We start from the raw sequence: 21,023 nt of genomic DNA, 5'->3' as shown, positions 1-21,023 counted from the left end.
CTGTGTTATTTTCTTGTTTTGATATCTTGTTTGATGTGCCTATTTTTGGATTGTTCTGCACTTTATATTATTGCACTGACAGATTGGTGTTTTGGAAATTATTGGGTAAATAATAAAACAACAAATGCATTCTTGGATGGTTGTCTAATTCTTGGAGCCATATGTCATCAGGGTTAAATCAATATCCACTATGGCACGTTGCACCACCAAGTGGGTAAAGTATGGCAGCCATCCAGAAATGTGAACCCATCAAGAAAAGAATGGAAAAGAATAATTGACTCACCCATCAGAAGAGCTGCAGGCCACGATACCGCTTTGAGTTACACCTCCTAATGACTGCATCTGTCCTCTTGCATGCAGTTGCAGCTCCAAATGAAGGTCGTAACCACAGCTGGCAATGCCTAGAGCTTTGTAAGTCTTGAAGATTATCCAGCCATTTATACGTGGAGCTGATGTTCCCTCTGAACTGGCGAGAAATGTCAATTTCAAGCGTTGTTGAGTTCAATCTGTTACAGATAAGAATAAAGCAAATCAAGCAAATAACACATCTGGTCACAAATCAACAGATCCAGGGACATGACGGCTATCAACAAGCCATAACACTCCTTAACACCTGAACTCTCAACACCTACATTCCATCCCCATACACAAACACATATCAACTGTCTCCTGCCCCCCCCTGTCACCCCCTCACTGACATACACACACATCCTTCTGTCTGGGTGGTGGCATAAAGATCAGAGGTCAAATATTTGCCCACCACTGCAGAGACCAGTCTTCAAATCAATTCCCCGGCTTCAATTCTCAGTAGCGATGCCAGTTTGGCTGACCGCTCACACCTTAATTTCCCACAAATATATTATCCATATCCATACAAATATAACACATTGACTATATTTGCAGGTGGGACTCCAGCAAATGATGGTTATTTGTCATTTTAGCTACATGACCGCTGACCCCTGCTGGTTGTTCAGGGGAAAGGCAGTTTTGTGTACAGCACATTTCAACAATGTAATTCAATGTGCTTACACAGAACATCAAGCAAAGGAAACAATTATACAATGACATTAGGATGCATTAAAAAAATTAAGTAAAAAATAACCTACAGTTAAAGTGCAGAAGAGACATAAGAAGAAAAGTTACTCAATCAAAGGCAGCAGCAAACAGAAAGGTCTAGTTGTGTTTTAAAAGAAAACAACAGGCCACTTGTTCAGCAGTGAGGGGATCTGTCTATAGGCCTCCCCACACCAATTCAGTCATCTATTACTAATTACTGTAATCACTATTTGCCTGACATTTTACGCTACCTTAATGACATCAGCATTACGTTCTGGTTTTCATTTTTGCACTATTTATATTTACATATCACCAACTTAATCTTTGACTAAGCCTATATTTGCCTTTGAATGATGTTACATTTTTATCAATTTAATTTCAGGTTGAGTGATATTTCAGGTAGCCTATAATAAGTGATATTCATACCACAAAGCTCAGTTTAGTCGAATATCCATTTTCCTGATTGAGTAAAATAGGCATCCCTCTTGCTGTCAGTGTGATTGGAGGTTGGCATGCACCTGTTTGCCACCAGTCACCACCACGGTGGGCTCTGAGCTTGAATGCCCATATCAAATATAATATTCACAATTGTATTTACATGTTATAACATGTTTAGCCTGTCTTTTAGTGAGTATGAAATAAAAAGGCTGGTAAAAGAGGCTAATTCGTGAGTTATCTGTCTGAAATGTATTTGAGCAGAAGAGAGAGGGAGGGAGACCCGTACAAACTATTAGAATATAGAGCTATTTAACACTTATTTTATCAAGAAAATCTCTAGGCTACAAGCATTATTTGTGTAATTATTGTGCCCACAAAATGTCACATACCTCCTCAGTATCAGCATGCTGCATACTTCAAACGTTCAGTCTTGACCAGGCCATGCCAGTGATGCCAGTGTCAAGTCATTCAAACCATTTGGCATTCCACTGTTATAACGTGCTGCGGCCGACTTCAAGTGCGAAGTGCTTTCCAACAACTAGTAGCAGGTTTTGTTGTTGCCATGCATTTAAAGAAATGTCAATTTTAATCATCTTTTATGAAAGGATTCAACCTAAACACCCCCAAACCCGCTCTGCTCTGGCGCCAAAACAGCAGCAGGTGTGTGTGATTGGTTACAGGTCCAGTGTTGTCGCTGTGCATCTAAACATTGGTGGGCACCTTTTTACATGGGATTTTCTTTTTTGGTGCAATTTGTGCAAAATATAAAATAAAAAAAAATGATGATAATAAAATAGTATCAATACTGCAATGTAGAAATACTCTGTTAAAAGTAAAAGTCCGGAATTAAAAATGTACTCATTATGCAGAAGGTCCCATTTCACAAGTATATATTGTATTATTATATATATATTTTATATGGTTTTCTAGAGTATATAAAATGTAAAACAATCCTTTTGAAAATTGCAGATCTACAAGCTTTGTCATTGTGAGCTTGTATATCTGCTATTTTCAAATAAGTGTAAGGGCGGAAGTTGTTTGTATGCTTTGTAAGCTAAATCTCCAAAGTAACTAACTAAAGTGGTCAAATAATAGTAATGGAGTAAAAGTACAATATTTGCCTCTGTGAGATGTAGTGGAGTAGAAGTCAAAGTAAATAGGAAATACTCAAGTAAAGTACAAATACCTCAAAATTGTACTTAAGTACAGTACTTGAGTACATATGTATTCAGTTACTTTCTACCACTTATAAAAGCAGGCTTATATACATGATTTGAATAGGCCTATATAGTATATACACGGTACAGGGACATCATTATTTATTTATTTATTTATATAGCCCACGTGCAGGAACGCAATATCGTTTTTAGCTTTCATTCTGCAACTTTGAGGTTTTCATTTTACATACAGTACAAAAGCTCGAGGGGGAGCATGGCATTTTATTTTGATGTCCACGAACAGGAAGTCCTCGTTTTCAGTGAGGGATCGCTTGACAGTGCTGCTGCAGCGGAGCAACGGCCGACTGGTTTAGACCCTGTCGATTAACTGTCCATATTTATAACTCTTATCAACGGATCTAACGGCCGGGGCGGACGACAGTCCGTTGAGGACAGAGGCACCCTTAATGTAGTTCACATCCCCGAGGAATCGGCTCGATGGAGGTCGTGGACAGCCCTCTGAACCTGGTAAGTTTCTGTTGATGTTGCAATAACAGGCTAACGTTACGTTACTGTAGCCTACGTTTAACTCAACCAAGGAAGGAGGATGCGTCAGTGACGTGGCAAACAGTCGACGTGTGACTGTGTATCTACCAGTGGGTGAAAGTAACTAAGTTAGTGCTCAAGTAAGGTACTAGATTACAATCTTGAGGTATTTTCACTTTACTGTAGTACTTCCAATGTGCAGTACTTTGTTTTGCTTCTACTCCACCACATCTCAGAGTCAAATATAGTTTTACTTGTAACTGAGTACTTCTACATTGCAGTATTGACACTTTTACTTAAGTAAAACATGCGAGTACCCTTTTACCAGTTGTAGAATGCGTCATTTTTGTTTAACGGCGAAGTTTAGTTTAGTTTCGCTTTAACGAATGCGACTGAAGCACTTCCGCTAGACGACGCTTAGTTGTTACGTCACTGTCGAATCCTTTATTTATTTTATTATTATCTTGGAGCTAGATAATGTAGCCTTTGGGTTTGTCCACAGAAATATATGTTTTACAAGCCGGGCAGCAAACTGTGGTTAAAGTGTGGTATATATTTGTTTACATGCTGTAATAAGTAGGCTGTCAGAAACTGAATAACATGGTAAAACATTCACTACATGCAGACCACAGTACTTCCTTTCAATGTAACATTATGTGGGGGTCAACCATATGTTCCCTCAACCCTAGACGTAAGTTTTTGATTGGTTGAATACTTCATTAACAGTTTGCAAAAAAGGCACAGTGGTACAGATTTATACAAAAGGATGCTAAAAGGATAACCCATAGGCTTTTTTCCATTGAGGTCCTGTGTATTCCCTCAGTTTAGTTTGGAGGTAGGTTAGGATTGAGTGAACATAGGTACACTCCCATATTGTGTCTGAATATAAGAATATTTGTATACATACTGTGAAATAAATGTCAATCTATAGTGATATGTCAACTCCATCTTTAACTAGCCTTGGATCAAGACTATCATAGATGTATTTTATAAGTCTGACTTTCACTTTCGTGTCATAGATAAGCAAATGTCAAAATCGATTAAAATACATCTACGATAGTCTTGATCCAAGGCTAAATCTTTAACCTGGCGTTTTGGGCATGTCATTATAGGCAAAATGTTCGTGTGTTCAGCAGTTTTTCAAAATATTTGAATACGGCTCAAGTGGTTAACCTTCAACATTTCAACTCCCACCTGTCACCTTTCTGCCTCCTATTCTCTCTCTCTCTCTCTCTCTCTCTCTCGTTTCTGTCTGCTCCCATGTATCTCTCCCTTTACTTTTATTGTTCTTTCTCTCCCCACTGTCCCAGGCTCACCAGCAGTGCAGGCAGGCTGACCGCCTGTTGGCAGCAGGAAAGTATGAAGAGGCTATCTCCTGCCATGGCAAAGCTGCAGGTCAGTTCATGCTGACATAATAGGACGTTGTTCAGCCAAATACTTTTATCCCCCAAAATTATACTTTTTTTAAAAGCAGTATTTACAGAGAGATTTTTCAATAGGAGGCATAGACCATCACCACACTAGGACCGTCACAGACAAGCAGCCAGGCTTATGTCCGGCTTTGCCACTTAATACTGCATTGTGGTTTGTGCCTGCGGCTTCATTCACAAAACACAGATAGTACCTTACTATCAATAACTAAAGATTGCACAGGGAGACAATGCCATTATTAGGTTGTCTTATTTACATTCATATCCTATTGTAGATACCAGTGTATGTATATTATATTAAACCATATTCTGTTCATGTATACAGGCCTATTGGTGATAGATATATAATAATCCCACCAAAACATTGCTAATCTATGGACATATACAGTCAGCAGAGTGTGGCGTTTCTATTTCCCATTAATTGAATATTGTGTACCCGAAATGAGGCCTAAACACTGTCAGGAGAACCAGAATTTTGGGAATAAGACATGAAAAGCCTCAATAATTGTTAAACCAGGCCACTTATCGTGTACTGTACTCCTGTGATGATTATGACCCGTCCTGGTTTTTTATTATCTGGCCCTGTTCAGAGCTCCTATTATGAGATGTCTCACTCCTCGCTGACACTAAGAATAAATGCGCAGTTTCGCCTAAGAATATACTGTAGCCTACAATGTAGGCTGAGAACAAGTCAAAGAGACACATAACATACTAAGAAGTATTGCATGTCAACCCCAAATCACTAAACAGAAACTTCAAATTTCATTTTTTATAAAAAGAAAAAAATGAAAGTAATTTTCATTGCTAGAGAGAACCAATTCAGACTGTTACAGAAAGGTGTACAGTATGTCACCAGATATTTAAAGCCCAGGTTCTGTAGTATTGTGGAGGTCTACTATTACTACTGTGTCTGCTTCTTAGACATGTTGGCTTTTTAGTTTCCGCTATGTCTGTGTGAAACTCAGCCTAGGAGCTATAAGTAGCCAATTCTATATGGAGCTGTGAGCAGGATATCCAATGTTCTGACTCAAATGTCAATTAGCCCAATCATGAAGCATTGCACTGTGCCAGTGCTAAGGGTCAGACGTAAATTATACCAGGGCTTATGGAACTTCCTCAGCTCTCAGATTCAAAGGGCAAAAGTAGTCTCTCAGATTTGAATCTATGCTCAAAAGAGACATAACACATTGCTGATGTTAGGGGTGTCCTGGTGGCACAGGGGGTCAAGTTCTTGCCACCACCATGGAGACTGATTTGGCACGGCAGAGAAATCAATTGGCAATTGGCCGTGTTCACAGGTGGGAAGCTGGCTGGGCAGGGTGATCTCTGTCGCTGCACTAGCATCTCCTATAGGGTTGGTCGGGACACCTGTTCAGCAGGGAGCAGAAAGTTGTCACACGTGGTTGTTTATCCCCAAGACCAACAATATGGGTCAGCCGGGACTAAACTCATGGGGGTTATAATACAAGGTCATAATACGTATTAAAGTGTGAAGTGTAGAAAAAGGTTAATTTTGGCCATATATGTGTGCAAATGTAATTGAGGGCAGTGGGAACATTATACAGCACAGTAGGACACAATCCATCTCAGCTCACACAAATGTGGGTTATTTAGGAGCATGAAATATAAGGCTGCACATTTAAAATATTCATTGTTTCTTTACCGTGTACTGTATATCTGGTAGAAAAGGTGATGCAGCATGAAGTGTGAGGTTCAGACTGCTGGGAGATATGGACAAAATCAAATCGCAGACGATATCTAGTCTCATATCAAGATATCAATATGATATTGATATATTGCCCAGCCCTAGTGCAGATCGATGAAGAACCTATTAGAAGGCTTGAGGTTTATATACTCTTGGCGAAGAGTCTAATATTTGGTAACTTCTTATAAACTAAGACTATACAGTAGATATTGTGGAAAATCTTTCAGCACATGTGCTGGTGTTTTGCCATGGTTGGATTAAAATGCCAAGTTTTAACCATGTTAGAATCATTGAAAACACACATCCCTAGTTCTGGTGGTGGATAATTGTCCTTGGAGGAAAAAGAAAACACAGCCCCCACATGCATTAAAAAAAGAAATGAGTGAAAAGATAAATGAAAAAAGTAATTGAAAAAATACTGCCCCCTCACGTATAAGAAGGACATTGTCAGTCACCAGAACCAGGTGTTTTAAATGAGCCTAACATGGTTAAAATGGAGTTTTAAGTTCAATGGGCTAAGTAAATACATTTTAATCAAGCACCTTAAATCAAGCACCTTAAGGCTTAAACACTGTCTGGGGTGCACACAAAAGCCTGAGGAGACATTTAAAATGACCTCAGAAGTGTGAAAAGTAAGTGAAATACTAAACCAAGACCTCAGTCTGCAATGCTGTAGGCATGATCTGTCCTGCAAGGTGTTGCACAACACTGTTGTTATTGCACAAGACTGTTGCTGTTCCAATTTAATAACATTACCCTACGCTCTGTCTCTTTCTTAATGGCCCTCTCTCTTTGCCTTTTCATCTCTCCCTCTCCTTTATCTCTCTCTCTGTGTCTCTCTCTACCTGTGCTGTATCTGTGACTTTTAGATCTACTGAGGGATGCCATGAAGTTAACGCAGTGTGAGCAGGTGAGAACTTGTGTGTGTGTGTGTGTGTGTGTGTGTGTGTGTGTGTGTGTGTGTGTGTGTGTGTGTGTGTGTGTGTGTGTGTGTGTGTGTGTGTGTGTGTGTGTGTGTGTGTGTGTGTGTGTGTGTGTGTGTGTGTGTGTGTGTGTGTGACCTCAGGAACGTCTCATGTTTTGCAGGTGGGTCACTGTTGTCAGTAAACAGACCAGGTTGATTGACTTATACATATCAATAAAGGACCATACAGGCATCAATACATGTTATTGCCTATTCACAGTTTTGGCCATATATGGTACATAAACAGTTACTTTCACGTTAGTTAAAAACTACCCCCCCCCCCCCCCCCCAAAAAATGTACAAAGAAAAACTAAAACAACAACAAAAATGTATTGATTATTTTATTAAAATCGTTAAAAAATATATTTAAATCAATTAGTTCAATTAACTAACCACTAATGTCCATCATGGTTGGCATGATCTTTGTGGGTGAACATCTTTGCTGTTCCGCAGGCCCGCCTGTCCATGGAACTGCAGAGGGACAGCCACGTCAAACAGCAGCGTCTGATCCAGGAGCGTTGGAAGAGGGAAACGCGCCGCGAGGCCACCAAAACCCGGCACGGCGCGCCGCGGCTCCCCGCCACCGACACGGCCCTGCTCGCCCAGGCCACCTCCCAGCTCCATCTCCAGGCCTGTCCGGGCGTGGCCGCCCCCGCGGGAGCGAGGGAGCGCGAGTACGACACTCTAATCTACCAGATGCAGCTTCGGCACGGCGGTGGGCCCCCGTCCGTCCCCTCCCCGAGCCCCGGCTCCAGGACCACCAAAGACGACAAGACCCGCCTGGAGGAGCAGGAGACCACCAACGAGGGCCTGCGGGAGCTCGTGATCAAGCTGATGGAGGAGAACCAGCGGCTGGCGAGCGAGAACCAGCGGCTGGCGACCGAGAACCAGCGGGTGCGCTCCGAGAACGCCCGGCTGCGCTCGGAGGCGGCGCTCGAAGCGCCGGACTTTGTGGAGCGCTCGGAGCTGTGGAGGACGACCGGGAAGGGGAAGAAGGAGATCGCCATCCCTCAGCTACCGCCGCTGGAGATGCCCGCCCAGGAGGATCTGTGTCTGGACGACCTACCGCCCCTGGAAGACATCCAGAACGAACTGCAGGAGCTACTGGACAGGGATAAGCTGTGATCGGAAAGACGGGCAGACGCAATTTACCATTTACACATGCACACACACACACACACACACACAAAGATCGATGGGGATGAGTGTTGTTCAATGGAATGGAGTTTTTGAGGCATTAAGAAACCTATCACTGCTGTTTGAGGGTAAACCATGTAAGCTAACGGGTTGTTGTAACGGGTCATTCATGCGTTGGACGTTAGGACATTTTTGAAACCAGTTTGAAAAATCCTTTTTTCTTTAGTAGTTTTTGTTGATGCATAGTTCCCATCTTACAACAACAGTGATATGGATATACACGCTTTTGACAGGCTCACACGAAAGGTCGAGAAAGACTGCCTTGATGAAGCAAATAAAGCATACAGACGGACATTAACACTCAACACGCAGCCGAAAGAAGCATGCAGGCTACAGGCTGTGTTTAAAGCAGAACGCAAGAAGACGTATACGCACACTTTGACCCGTTTGTGGCATTGTGTCAAGTAATGGACACACTGCAAAAAGTGAGAGCACACACGCATACATGAACACACATACTACACCTCTCATAACCCATGCAGCAGTGCTAAAATGGCCAGAGCCTAAGCTACAGCTCCGTGTCTGACTTGGACGAAACTGTGTGCAGCAACCACACGTGCACACACCAGATACTTTTTTATCAACAAACCAGTGCCTTGGAACACTTTTCAGGTCCCACTGTGGTGGCAGTCTTATCATGGGACCTCGACACGTACTTTAAAAAATAAATGGGATGAGCCTCTTTTGACTGTGTGTCTGTCAGCATTCAGCAGACAGACATTAAAGCTGGCAAACAGACCCGGCAGACCAGATTGACTGTAAAGAATAATTCTCAAGATCATTTGGGTGCAAAAAAAGAAAAGAAGAAGAAATGTGTGTTTGACTGTACCTATTGAAGTGGAGAACTGGACAGCAGCACCACAATCACCATCAATCACTAGATACGCTTAACAAATATAGTTAATTATTAAATCAATTAATTCATTTGATGAATACAGCCAGATGCACTGAGTTTATAAAATCTTAAACTCTTTCAATGGGTTCCACTGACATGTCGCGTCCGGGTGAAGGATTTAGAAACCTTGCAGTCGACTTCGTTAAAGCCAGTCGACTTCAATCATCGCGAGGCATATTCTTTTCTACACTCAAGTTTATATAGACATACAAACAAGGGGCGAAACGGATATTTGGAAGGTATTGGAACTCGATGTTGGTCTTGCAAAGCTGATGGCACCCACCGATTTCTTAAAAAGAGCAGTGGGTCAGACATGCACTGGGAGCTAAGTTGGTGTTGGAGGAGTGGTCTCTCATCTCTCTCTCTCTCTCTCTCTCTCTCTCTCTCCCTGCTAATAAATTCTCAGTCAAGCCCAAGCTTTGTCCAGAGGAAGATTTCTTGTTTTGGTGATTTAAGTGTTATCATATGACGTAAGTGTGTGTGTAACCGTTTGGAAGACTAATCTGTTTCAGTTCTACCACTCGCAAGACTGAAATATGTGTGAGTTGTTGTCGTGTGTGTGTGAGAGAGAGTTGTGAGATTTTAAGGCTGATTTCTTCTTTGTCACATGATGGAAATAACTGACCTAATGTGTCACATTGTGTTGAAAATCAATTTCCGTGTGGAATGATCACGGTCCAGACAGGTTGCCATGTCATTTACATCAGTGGTTCTCAAAGTGGGGTCCAGGGACCCTCTGGTTCCTTGAGGGGGTTCCAAGTGGACCCTTAAAGGTCTGTAACTCAGATTAAAACGTTTGAGAACCACTGATTTGGATCATTACAGTTTTCTCATCATCTCCCATCTCTTTAATCTTCTCATCTCATCTGTCATCTCCACCTCTACTCTCTAGTCCTTTTTGTCCTCTTCTTACCTATTTTAATGTTTTTATTTTGCTCCTGTGTTTTTAGCCAATCTGTGAAGGAGCATGGTTATTATTTCTTTTTAATTTAAAGAAAATACAGGTTTTAAGATGTATTTGTTTGTCCTGCAATGCAATGCAAACGTTTGGTTCCATGTTCTAGTTGGTCTCCTTGCAGCTAACTAGCTTATTAATTAACATGATGTTGTTTTGCCTTATAAAGAAAGAAGCCCACATACATACTGCTGTCGGTCTTTCATTTAATTCTGGTTTTAAGTCTTAGTTGGCCATCGCCCTCATGCGTCGTCTAGTTCGGGGTTTTTTTTTATACCCAATTGAACAAAATGAGAGCTGTTGGTACAAATCAGGACTGTTCTTCAAGGTGTCTCTGTGCTAAGATTTCCTTTTTAAATTTGGATATGTTTTTAGATTTCCACTGCAGCCGTTTGGCCCCTCTGTTTTCTAATGGGGTCAGTAGTGTTCTCTGGCTGAGACGGGCTCTGAAGGTCTGAACTCAGCCAGTCCAACTAGTAGTGTGAAAAGAGAATGGGTAGGATAGATTCATAGATTAATGCACTATTTTATACTTTGTTGTATTACAGTGTCATGCATAAATAGCAGCTCTACAAGCTCAGCTTGTAGACCCCCCCCCCCCCCCCCCGAAATGTAACCGTTTTATGACACAAGATATGAAAGGTTTCCACCCGACAGCAACGATATTCACATGGTGGCCATTTTGCTCTTAGGTCATCCTCAAGTATGACACAAGAGCAAAATGGCTGACGCTTCTATGGTCAATGCTTTTCACAGCATCTCTATTCTGACGATAGCAAATGGACAACGTCAGGAGGCATTATTGATTTCAGCAGCTATGGCGATTGATGAATTTGACAGGAATATCCTATGTAAAAGTTCACATCTGCATAATGTTAACATGTCTCATAAAATCCCTTCAGTGGCTGTCAGGAATAGCATTAATAACTACAGTTCATGACATAGTCAATTATAGGCGTGCTGTTTTAACCTGCCTACACTGTAAGCAACCCTGACTTTCACTTTGTTGTGTGTAATTGAAAATTGTTTGACTGATACAAAAAGCTGAATGTTGTGGATCCAGAATAGGTCTGGGCAATATATCGATATATCAATGTTATATCTTGGATATTGAAATATCGTGATATGGCAATTGTTATCTTAACCTGTTTTTTTGTCACTTAAAGCCCTATTTTATATTTACCAAATTTGTCAGAAATTTTAAAAATAGTGAAAGTAGCTGATCTACAAGCTCACATCGTGTCACATCACAATGTGTTGTGAGCTTGTAGATCGGCTATTTGTTTATAATACGATATCAATACGATATTGTCACACTATTTATGAGGTATTTGGTCCAAAAGTGCTATTTGATTTTGTCCATATTGCCCAGCCCTAATCCACAGCCACATGTGGCTAAATGATTCAAAATTAGCTTCCTCTTGTGTGTTTTTCTGATTGTAAAAAGTACTGTAAAACCTAGCCATCACTTAGTCAATGAGAGAGTGTGATAATGGTGATCTAACTGTAGAATTTGAATTGAACCAGTTCAAATTCTGTGTGTGTAGTATACCTTAAGATGAACTAGATTTTTTCTTTTTGGACATGCAGTATGGAATTGACCACATGAACCCTAGCGTCCCTATTCGGGGCAAGTGATAACAGGCGAACATTAACCAAAAATTGCAGATCTAAGAGCTTGTAGATCTGCCATTTTCGATGAAGAGATATGGTGTAGTGTAGACTGCAGAGGCAAAATAGGAGGGGACCAAGTATAGATCCCTGGGGGACCTCGGCCATGGTTTAAATAGTTCATTGTCTCAATTCATGAACTTCAGGTGTGCTATATGTACAGTAGGCCTACATAAAGCCTACAAATTGAATCAGGGGTGTGTGTATCTCATTGAACACTTGATTGGGCTCATTATTAATGCCATTAATGGATTACATAAATTCATTCAATCCAATCACTTAACTGTGTGTGTGTGTGTGTGTGTGTGTGTGTGTGTGTGTGTGTGTGTGTGTGTGTGTGTGTGTGTGTGTGTGTGTGTGTGTGTGTGTGTGTGTGTATATAGAGTACAGTAAATGCCACAGAGGAAGAGGGATATCGTTATGCCTGGATGCGACACATTCTGAGCTTGTAGATTGGCGATATTTTCAAAGGATAAATCATCAGGACTGTGTTGTTAGTCAGGGGGGGTTAACGACAGGCTCAACAGGAATTTTCACTGCCAGTTCCCTATTTTCTTTCCTCTTAACTATGGTGATGAAAAGCTAAATGTACATATATTTTGCTTACATTGAGTGCAACAGTAAAATGAGCATAATGTCATAGAGTGGGTCAAAAAGCCACAGTGCCCTGCACTCTAGAATAAATCACTCATTCCAGTTCTCTTTATCCCATGCAATTCGGGAACGCATCTGTGTCATTTTAGATTTGAGCTATATCCATTATTTTATACTTTGGCTATTAAAAAATAGCAGCTCTACAAGCTTGCTATGTGCGCGGCACCAAGCTTGTAGATGTGCTATTTTTTTTTTAAATTAAAAACTCAAATCTTTGCTTCTGGAAGTCCCTGGAACAAAATATTTTAAAAACGTTCGCTTTGAAAAATAGATTTGCACACATTTTCACGATAAGAAAAAAAAATTAGCAGATCTACAAGCTCATAAGTGCCGCGCTATGAGCTTGTATATCTGCTATTTTTGAATAGCCAAAGAAATCTTAAAATGTCACAGATGCGTTCCCGGTCTTAATGGGTTATTGAATGCACTGTGAGCACCCTATCCTTATGAAGGAAGGAAGGAAACTTGTGGAAACTGAAGTCCAATGACTCTAGTGCAGCAACTAGAGTAATGATGCCACGCAGCTTGTTTGTTTTGTAAGGAGGGAACCACATTCATCTTTTGATTGTTTGTCATTCATTTTAACTTTTATTTCATGTTCAATTGTCAATTATCAGTTTACAGACATAATCAGGGTGCATTAGTCACATTTTTGTTGTGCGTGTGTGTGTGTGTGTGTGTGCGAACTGGTGTTTAAATAAACAATACCTTCTATTGAATCTCAATACTTACAATATTGATTTCGATGACATGACTGTTTTGTTTTTTTCTTTGCTGGTGATGCATGAATGAAAATGCTAGCTGTATGTTAAATGATTGTTAAAGATATTAAAAATGGCTATTTTACTTTGTGTACGTGCCTGCCTATTGTTATGCTGCTATGTTATCGAAGGCTTGTGATAACTCATATCTAAGGCCAGCATAACAGACAACCTTTCATTACGCGATTCATAGATGTGCAAACGTAACCAAAGCTTCCCTGTACTTGGACTCAGAAATCTGGGGAAATGGGTACTACTGAAGCCAAAAAAGAACCACTGCTCTAAAGCAATAATCTTTCAATATAGTTTGAAAATCTACAAACTCGTGACATGTTGCGAGCTTGTAGAACAGCTATTATTGAATAGCTGAAGCATAAGAGTATAACATTTAAGTGGTTACATTGATTTTAAATATACATCTAAATTAGTTAATACTATATTAACTCATTTCGCTGGGGATCCCCTGGAATCCCCTCAAGGGCCCCTGGGGTATAAGAACAGGTCGAAAGAGGACAGAGGAGAAGTAACACATATTATAGAAGGTTATAGTTGCCTTGAACAAAGTAAATTAAAAATAAACTCCAAGTCAATCAAAGGCCACAATTACATGTTATTTCTGGCCCAGAATTTATTCAGGCACACTTTCTTGTTGCATTTACAAACACGGCAACACCCGCATCATACAAATTTCCCCACACAGATCAAACAATCACAGCCAGAGAACTCTGGCACTTTGGTATAATTAGTCAGTTACAACCACAAAATGGACACTGACATTTTGACATGTTGGATTGTTATTCCACATCACCAGGTCTTTAATTCAATTCTAAATCATTCAAGATAGCCAGGTCCATACGGTAATGTATTACCTCATGGCTCTTAAACCCATGTTTGCCATCTCTACCCGCATTATTAGCTGAATGCACAACCTGTGGATTCAAAATGACCCTCTCCAATGTAATTAAGGGATTAAATCAATTGACTTTATATACTCTGCTATACGTTCCTGTAATCGCGTAGACAGAGCTGAGCTAGTTTACCGTTAGGGTATGACCTACTGTACCAAAACAGGAACATTTGAATGAATACCAGGTGAAATGTAAGAACAACCCAAAGTTTCAAATGTCTCGGTATACCATTCCAAATTAGAGCCTATTGTCTCGAGTCCTGGTTGTGTTTTGGAATCCTCTCACATCAGAGTACATTCTAGAATGAGATGAGACGCAATAGCATCAACAATAGAAATGTGAGAGGAGGCAATAATGTGCAAACAACAGGTTGGTTACAATACATAAAAACAGTAACACATTTCTTTTGTTTATCCAGAGATAGAACAAAGACGACAATGCAATCATACTGGTCTCAAATGATACAAATAAAACATACCTAGATATTTACAGCTGGGGATGTGATCAGGACACGCAACGATGCATAGAATAAAGAGGCAAATGCCCCATAAGACAGGATATTTCCATTGGTAATAAATGTTTGTGACGTGCCAGCGGAAAGCCTTGAATCCCCGAAGGTATTAAAAAACAATAATCCCCTGATGCATCAAATCCCCATACATCACATGTATTCTCTCATTCACACTCCTTTAATCTTCCTCCTCCACACACCTCTTCCCTTCCCTTCCGTTCACTTCATTGGTATGCAAGTGTTAAGATCTTCTATTTAAGAAACGACAGGCACTTTTGGTCAGCTGGTTTTTGTTATGATCCATTCAAGTGTGTCAGACAGAGTTTGGGGTCAGTTACACTTGTCCTAAGAATCATTTCAATCTACTTCAAAGCTCAACAGGGGACTTGCAAAGCTTAGAAATGGCCATAGATTGTGGACCACTAGACCAGATGTCCTGGCTAGTAGAGAGAAAAGTGGTTTGACGATTGAGGCACGAGAGCGGCGTTATTGGTCAAGCTTTAGATTGGAGTCTCTCGTTTTAAACGCTCTCCACAGATATTTACTCATCATTTGAGCCAGACTGGACCCATCTCAGTGGCCTCTGCTACTCAAAAACAGCTCACTACACCCCCCCCTACCAGATGGATGTAACCCTCTCAAACGGAACATCCAGGATTACATTCAGGTCTGGTTTCATCGACTTGGGACTAACCGGCCAATCCCTCGTCCCATGAGGTGGTTGCCTGGATACGGCGTATCCTGCGTGTGGAGAAGACAGGTCATAGTGGAAACCCTCGACCCCCAAGGTCACCGGGTCTCTTGATATGTATGTGTGGACGACGACACGCGACTCGCCAAGTCCCAGCAGAGCACTGGCAAAGGGTATGTGGGAATAACTTAAAGGGGCTACACCATGAATTAAAAAAATATATATTATATAAAAATATTGCCCCCTAATACGTTTTAAACAGGTTGTAAGCCTAAAAAACATCCAGATATTTTTTCTCACAATCTGACTGTCTGTCATTCCAAGCTTTTTCAGCTGCAATACCAAAACGTCCTATTGGGCAGGGGGGAGCTACTGAGCAATTCTGTCTGGCCATCATCAATGCAAAATCAGGGCAAGTGACATCACTTGCCCTGCCATTCTGAAATGGCCTGTTCAGACACGCCCATTCAGGAAATCCATGAAATGAGCATGAATGACTAAATGTAAAAAAAAAAGACACTGGGGAGCCCAAAAAATACTAAAAACCTAAAAAAAAATGAAATTCATGGTGTAGCCCCTTTAACCACACCAAACTCATGCCTAAACGTAACCTCAGTATCTTTAGAGATTCTCCATTCTAAGGTTTATCCTATGTAATTCTATGTGGTATTGTTGCCTCTGGGTGGCAGCATTGTAAAGGGCTACAGGTCTGGGGTGGCCCAGGATCCTCAGGAACACATGCAGGAAGGACATTCAGTCGTTTTTCTTAGTTCCTGAATGGAGATGAGTTTTAAAAACTCATCCATAAGTCAATGATGGTTTCCACTTAAAGCTGTACGATGTAACATTTTTTTGTGTGTGAATACAATGTTATTTTGTCTAATCTGTATGGTAGAGCATGTTAATACAATATCACTAATACAACTGGGTTATATTTGGTCTCCCTGCTCTTCTATTGAGACATTTAGAACCTGTGGTCTGGTTGGACACGACTGGTTGACAAGTGGTACTGTCAAAATTCTATTTCTCCTCTGAGCAAGCAGGCGGGCTATATTAGCTCAGTGGTAAGCATTTCAGCACTTGCGCAAGAGAGATTAACATTACAGAGTGCAGCAACATTATAAACTAATCCTAATTTGTACAAGAACTGACCCCAAATCTGCTGTCACAGATATGACGAGGAACAATGGAACGACAAATAATACAAAGTCACTAATAGCTACTAAAACAAAAAGGCAGCAGAAGCAAAACCTAAAAAAATAAAAAATAAACATTGAATAAAGTGAACAGAACGGCACACGTTCGTTCAAGACGTTTTCGAGACGTTAATTCCTATAACAATTACAAAGTACGCGTCAAAACTGAAAACAGAACAATTAATAAAACACAACAAAACCATGCAACAGCCAAAACTAAAACATTTTAAAAAAACACCTTCGAGTACAGCTGTTTTTTTGAATGATGTCTTTGTATGCTCACGTATGCACAAGTCATACAGTGAGTCAATCGGGTAATAAATATGTTGATAAAAAGATCATAACAAAAGGCGTACGAGACTGGATTTCAGCATTGTTGAAAGTCAGACCCATTAGCGTTTAAAAACATCAGGAGAGAAGTTCCAGATGATGTCCTCTCTCTGTGTGTGTGTGTGTGTGTGTGTGTGTGTGTGTGTGTGTGTGTGTGTGTGTGTGTGTGTGTGTGTGTGTGTGTGTGTGTGTGTGTGTGTGTGTGTGTGTGTGTGTGTGTGTGTGTGTGTGTAGGCTGTCAACAAATAATCCAAATTCAAACATATAATCTAAATTGTAAAAATAAACCGATGTTCGATTGTGATTTTTTTTATTTCGAATGCGAAATAAACCAAAACATAAAAAGCAGCTCTACAATGGCTGTACATAATGCACAAAAATAGATATTTGAAAGGTTCGAACCTACTGTATTGTGGTTTCTTTAGGAGGTATATTCAAATGTTATTTCTTGGCCAATTTTGACAGCCGTAGTGTATGTGTGTGTGTGTGTGTGTGTGTGTGTGTGTGTGTGTGTGTGTGTGTGTGTGTGTGTGTGTGTGTGTGTGTAGGGCAGGCGTCAGTAATCTGTTCACATTCCATAGTTAACAGTACTCAGTGCTGGCCTCTTCTTGCCTTTGATTTTCAGAGATCCGTAACGAGCCTAGCAACAAACACAGATATAGAAGAGATTAAACCGGTATCATGATAGAATTAGAAATGAACAGTAAACGATTGATTCACTTTGTTGTTATGCTAGTTTTAGCATTCCTCAGAGTGGGGGGTGTTGTTGGCAGAACCAGCCTCATACAGCTGTCGTTTTCACACGCAAAAATCACACCCTCCCTCTCTCACAAAATTACACTTTTATTGATTACTTTTCAAGCTGTGAGCAATTCTTTATTGATTCTTTTTGAGTGTGTGTGTGTGTGTGTGTGTGTGTGTGTGTGTGTGTGTGTGTGTGTGTGTGTGTGTGTGTGTGTGTGTGTGTGTGTGCGTGTGTGTGTGTAATTGGTTACGTGTATCTGTTTATATATCTATAAATATTGAACGAATGAAAAGTATTAACAAGACCTTGTGACCAAATAATAACTATACTGGATCCATTGGAACACAAGTTATTTTTTCCATTTAGTGAAAACAGTTTTCTGAATTTATGTTGCTATACAAGTGGTTCTCAAACTTTTTCATGTCAAGGACCCCCAAAATGTTATGTATTTAGCCGCGGACCTCCATCTTAAAAAACATTTGCACACATTTTCAAGATTTTTCAAAAATAGCAGATCTACAAGCTCATAGAGTGACACGCTATGAGCTTGTATATCTGCAATTTTTTTAATAGCCGAAGAAATCTAAAAATGACACAGACGCTTTTCCCGGTTTTAACGGGCTAAACGCGTTCTTACGTCTTTGCGGACTCGTGAGCGTGTCATCTTCACGCTCTGTGACCTCCTCAGCCCTCTCTGGGTGACCGCCTCGTCCTCGGAGAAAGTGGGCTCACCCTCCTCCTCATCTGACCTCTCCTCTTGGTCATAGTAGTACTCTGGAAACACACACACACACACACACACACACACACACACACACACACACACACACACACACACACACACACACACACACACACACACACACACACACACACACACACACACACACACACACACACACACACACACACACACACACACAGGAAGACATCAGGTAAATACTGCCACAATCCCCCCAAGACAATAGTTAGTCCAGGGCAGATTTTTGTCCAGGGCAGAAAATAGACAATGTGTCACCCACCCCAAAGCAGGTGAAAATAAAATAATTAACCCATTGAGACCTGAAGCCGATTCTCCATCTACGTCTCCTAAATCTCAGTATTCTGAAAAACGTATGTTTCTATATATCAGTGGTGCTCAATCTTTTTCATCTTTTTCATGTCAAGGACCCCCAAAATGATGATGTGACCCCCATCAAAATATTTTGTTCCAGGGACCCCCAGAAGTAAAGATTTGAGTTAAAAATATTCGCTTTGAAAGTATATATATATATTCAAAGATTTGCAGACATTTTCACGATTTTTGAATAGCCCAAAGTGTAAAATAATGCTTTTTAGCTCAAATCTAAAAATGACAGTTCCAGGTCTAAATAGGTTAAGTATAATTCTTGTCCAATAGAAAACCCTGAATGAATTATGGTGTACTACCATTAACCCCAATCACTGTGTGTGACTGTAAGCTGATTACAGTCATCTGCTGACTCTCTCTCAAGATGGTGGCTGAATGATAATGATTTCTTTTAAAAAGCACCTCCTTATGTCTATCTGTGTAGTGTCAACTCTGGATGCACCTTTCCCCCCTGAATCCAGCAGGGGTCAGTAGAGAGACACGAGAAACACTTGTGTTCAGTCTACTTGGTTCTTTGTCTCTCCGGGGCCATAGAATAGGAATGGCTAGAAAAGGCACATCCTGGTGTACAACTAGCATTGTCTTTAGGTACGCCACAAAATGGCTTGCCACTGAATGCTGCCAGTATCTGGTTATATGATGTAAGCACGGCCTGTAGACGTGCATGAGATTGAGGGTAGAAATGACATTTCACTGACTGGCATTCTCACAAGCCTTACGTATGCTTTGTCGCAAGTGTTGCTTGCTGAATATAGCCGATCTACCAGATCACAGCTCTACGTGATGCAACGCGCTGTGAACTTGTGGATGAGCTAATCAAGCATTATACTCCTTAGTGATGCTTACTTCCACTATGCCATTCTGTCATTCTCACATACAGATTTCTAGCTGATCTTGGCCGAAGAAATGGAACTGTTGAATCTCACGCATACTCATACTGTGAAACCTAATTCACACTCCGTAATATGACGGCATCACTTTCTGAATATAACTGATTTTCAAGCTGACAAGACGTCCCGACACCATTGTGTGACGGAGCATAAATGAAGCTAAAGAATGCTTCAGTTTGAGAGAAGACGGTTAAAGCAATGAAATGTACATCCCCACGGTCTCATGAATCGCTGATTTGATACACTATCTAAATCTTGACTTAAATCTGTGTTTATGCATACACAACATGTATAGTGTTATGCATTATACTCATATCCATTGACTATAATAACTTCTTGGTACCGTCATGTTGTCATGTTACGTTATCTCAGCAGCTCCTGGCTGAGAACACACAGTTTGCCTTCATAGTTTATTCAGTCGTGCCTTAAAAGCAGAGCGTGAATTTGAACCGTGTTCGGGCGGGAATGGCCGCTCCATGTGTTCTAGTTCTACGCCCTGGCTACTGATGCCGACGCCACATCTGGATTCTATTAGAGAAAACCTCGGTTTCCTGAACAGAACTTCACCCAACACCAAGCCACCTTTCCACAGCACAGAGAGAGAGAGGAAAAGGAATGGTGGGAATAAAGCTTAGTTTATACTCCACTGCACGACGGTGTTGCTCGCCGACCACAACTGCTTTTCAGCGAGCGACAGGTCATACTCCAAAGTATAAATTAGGCTTAAGGCCATATAATAACCAGCACAACATCAGATGTATGGTGCTGCTCTGAGGTAAATAATTAAATATGAATGGACAGACTAGGTAGTGAATACAAGGCAGCTAGTACGGCTACAGTATATCTGGAGGAACCCTGCGAAACTGAGTTATACGTTGTTGTGTTGCGCCAGTCTAGAAGCTCACAACGCATCGCAACGCTTGTAGATTGGCTATTTCCCAAACTGTCGTTCCACAGGGTAAATGTCAAACCTACAAGCTCACAACGCATTATGGATGCAACGCGTTGTAAGCTTGTAGGTCAGCTATTTTCAACACACGTGAATCGAGCTATAGGGTCCAACATGCCCAGTCTGTGCCCTTTCTTGAAACCCACACTACAGCTCTACACTGGAAACCACACTGGCCCCGTTTGGCTTTCCAGTGCAAACCGCACTAGCCCTGCTTGGCTCTACAAAAGGAAACCAGGCTAACC

At 40.9% G+C, this 21,023-nt stretch overlaps 2 protein-coding genes across 2 annotated transcripts in view; one reads left to right on the top strand and one right to left on the bottom strand.

The window, feature by feature from the left end:
- Positions 1-2,990: 2,990 nt before the first annotated feature.
- On the top strand, positions 2,991-9,162 carry nrbf2b (nuclear receptor binding factor 2b). The gene is made up of 4 exons (XM_084078737.1): positions 2,991-3,179; positions 4,508-4,592; positions 7,202-7,242; positions 7,750-9,162. The coding sequence occupies exons 1-4, from the start codon at positions 3,150-3,152 to the stop codon at positions 8,419-8,421; spliced, it is 828 nt and encodes a 275-aa protein (XP_083934863.1). The 5' UTR covers positions 2,991-3,149; the 3' UTR covers positions 8,422-9,162.
- An 8,062-nt stretch (positions 9,163-17,224) lies between these two features.
- reep3b (receptor accessory protein 3b) overlaps positions 17,225-21,023 on the bottom strand; it is a 41,110-nt gene continuing 37,311 nt past the window's right edge. The window contains exons 7-8 of the mRNA XM_084078981.1: positions 18,448-18,584; positions 17,225-17,705 (exon numbers count right to left, since the gene is read on the bottom strand). Coding sequence (XP_083935107.1) covers positions 17,634-17,705; positions 18,448-18,584 — 209 coding nt within the window. The 3' untranslated portion in view covers positions 17,225-17,633. The remainder of the gene's footprint in view (positions 17,706-18,447; positions 18,585-21,023) is intronic.

This window comes from Gymnoscopelus microlampas, assembly GCF_963454915.1.
Source record: "Gymnoscopelus microlampas genome assembly, chromosome: 14".
NCBI classification, from domain to species: domain Eukaryota; kingdom Metazoa; phylum Chordata; class Actinopteri; order Myctophiformes; family Myctophidae; genus Gymnoscopelus; species Gymnoscopelus microlampas.
Note: the sequence above shows the minus strand (reverse complement) of the source record. Positions and strands in the feature narration are given on the sequence as shown.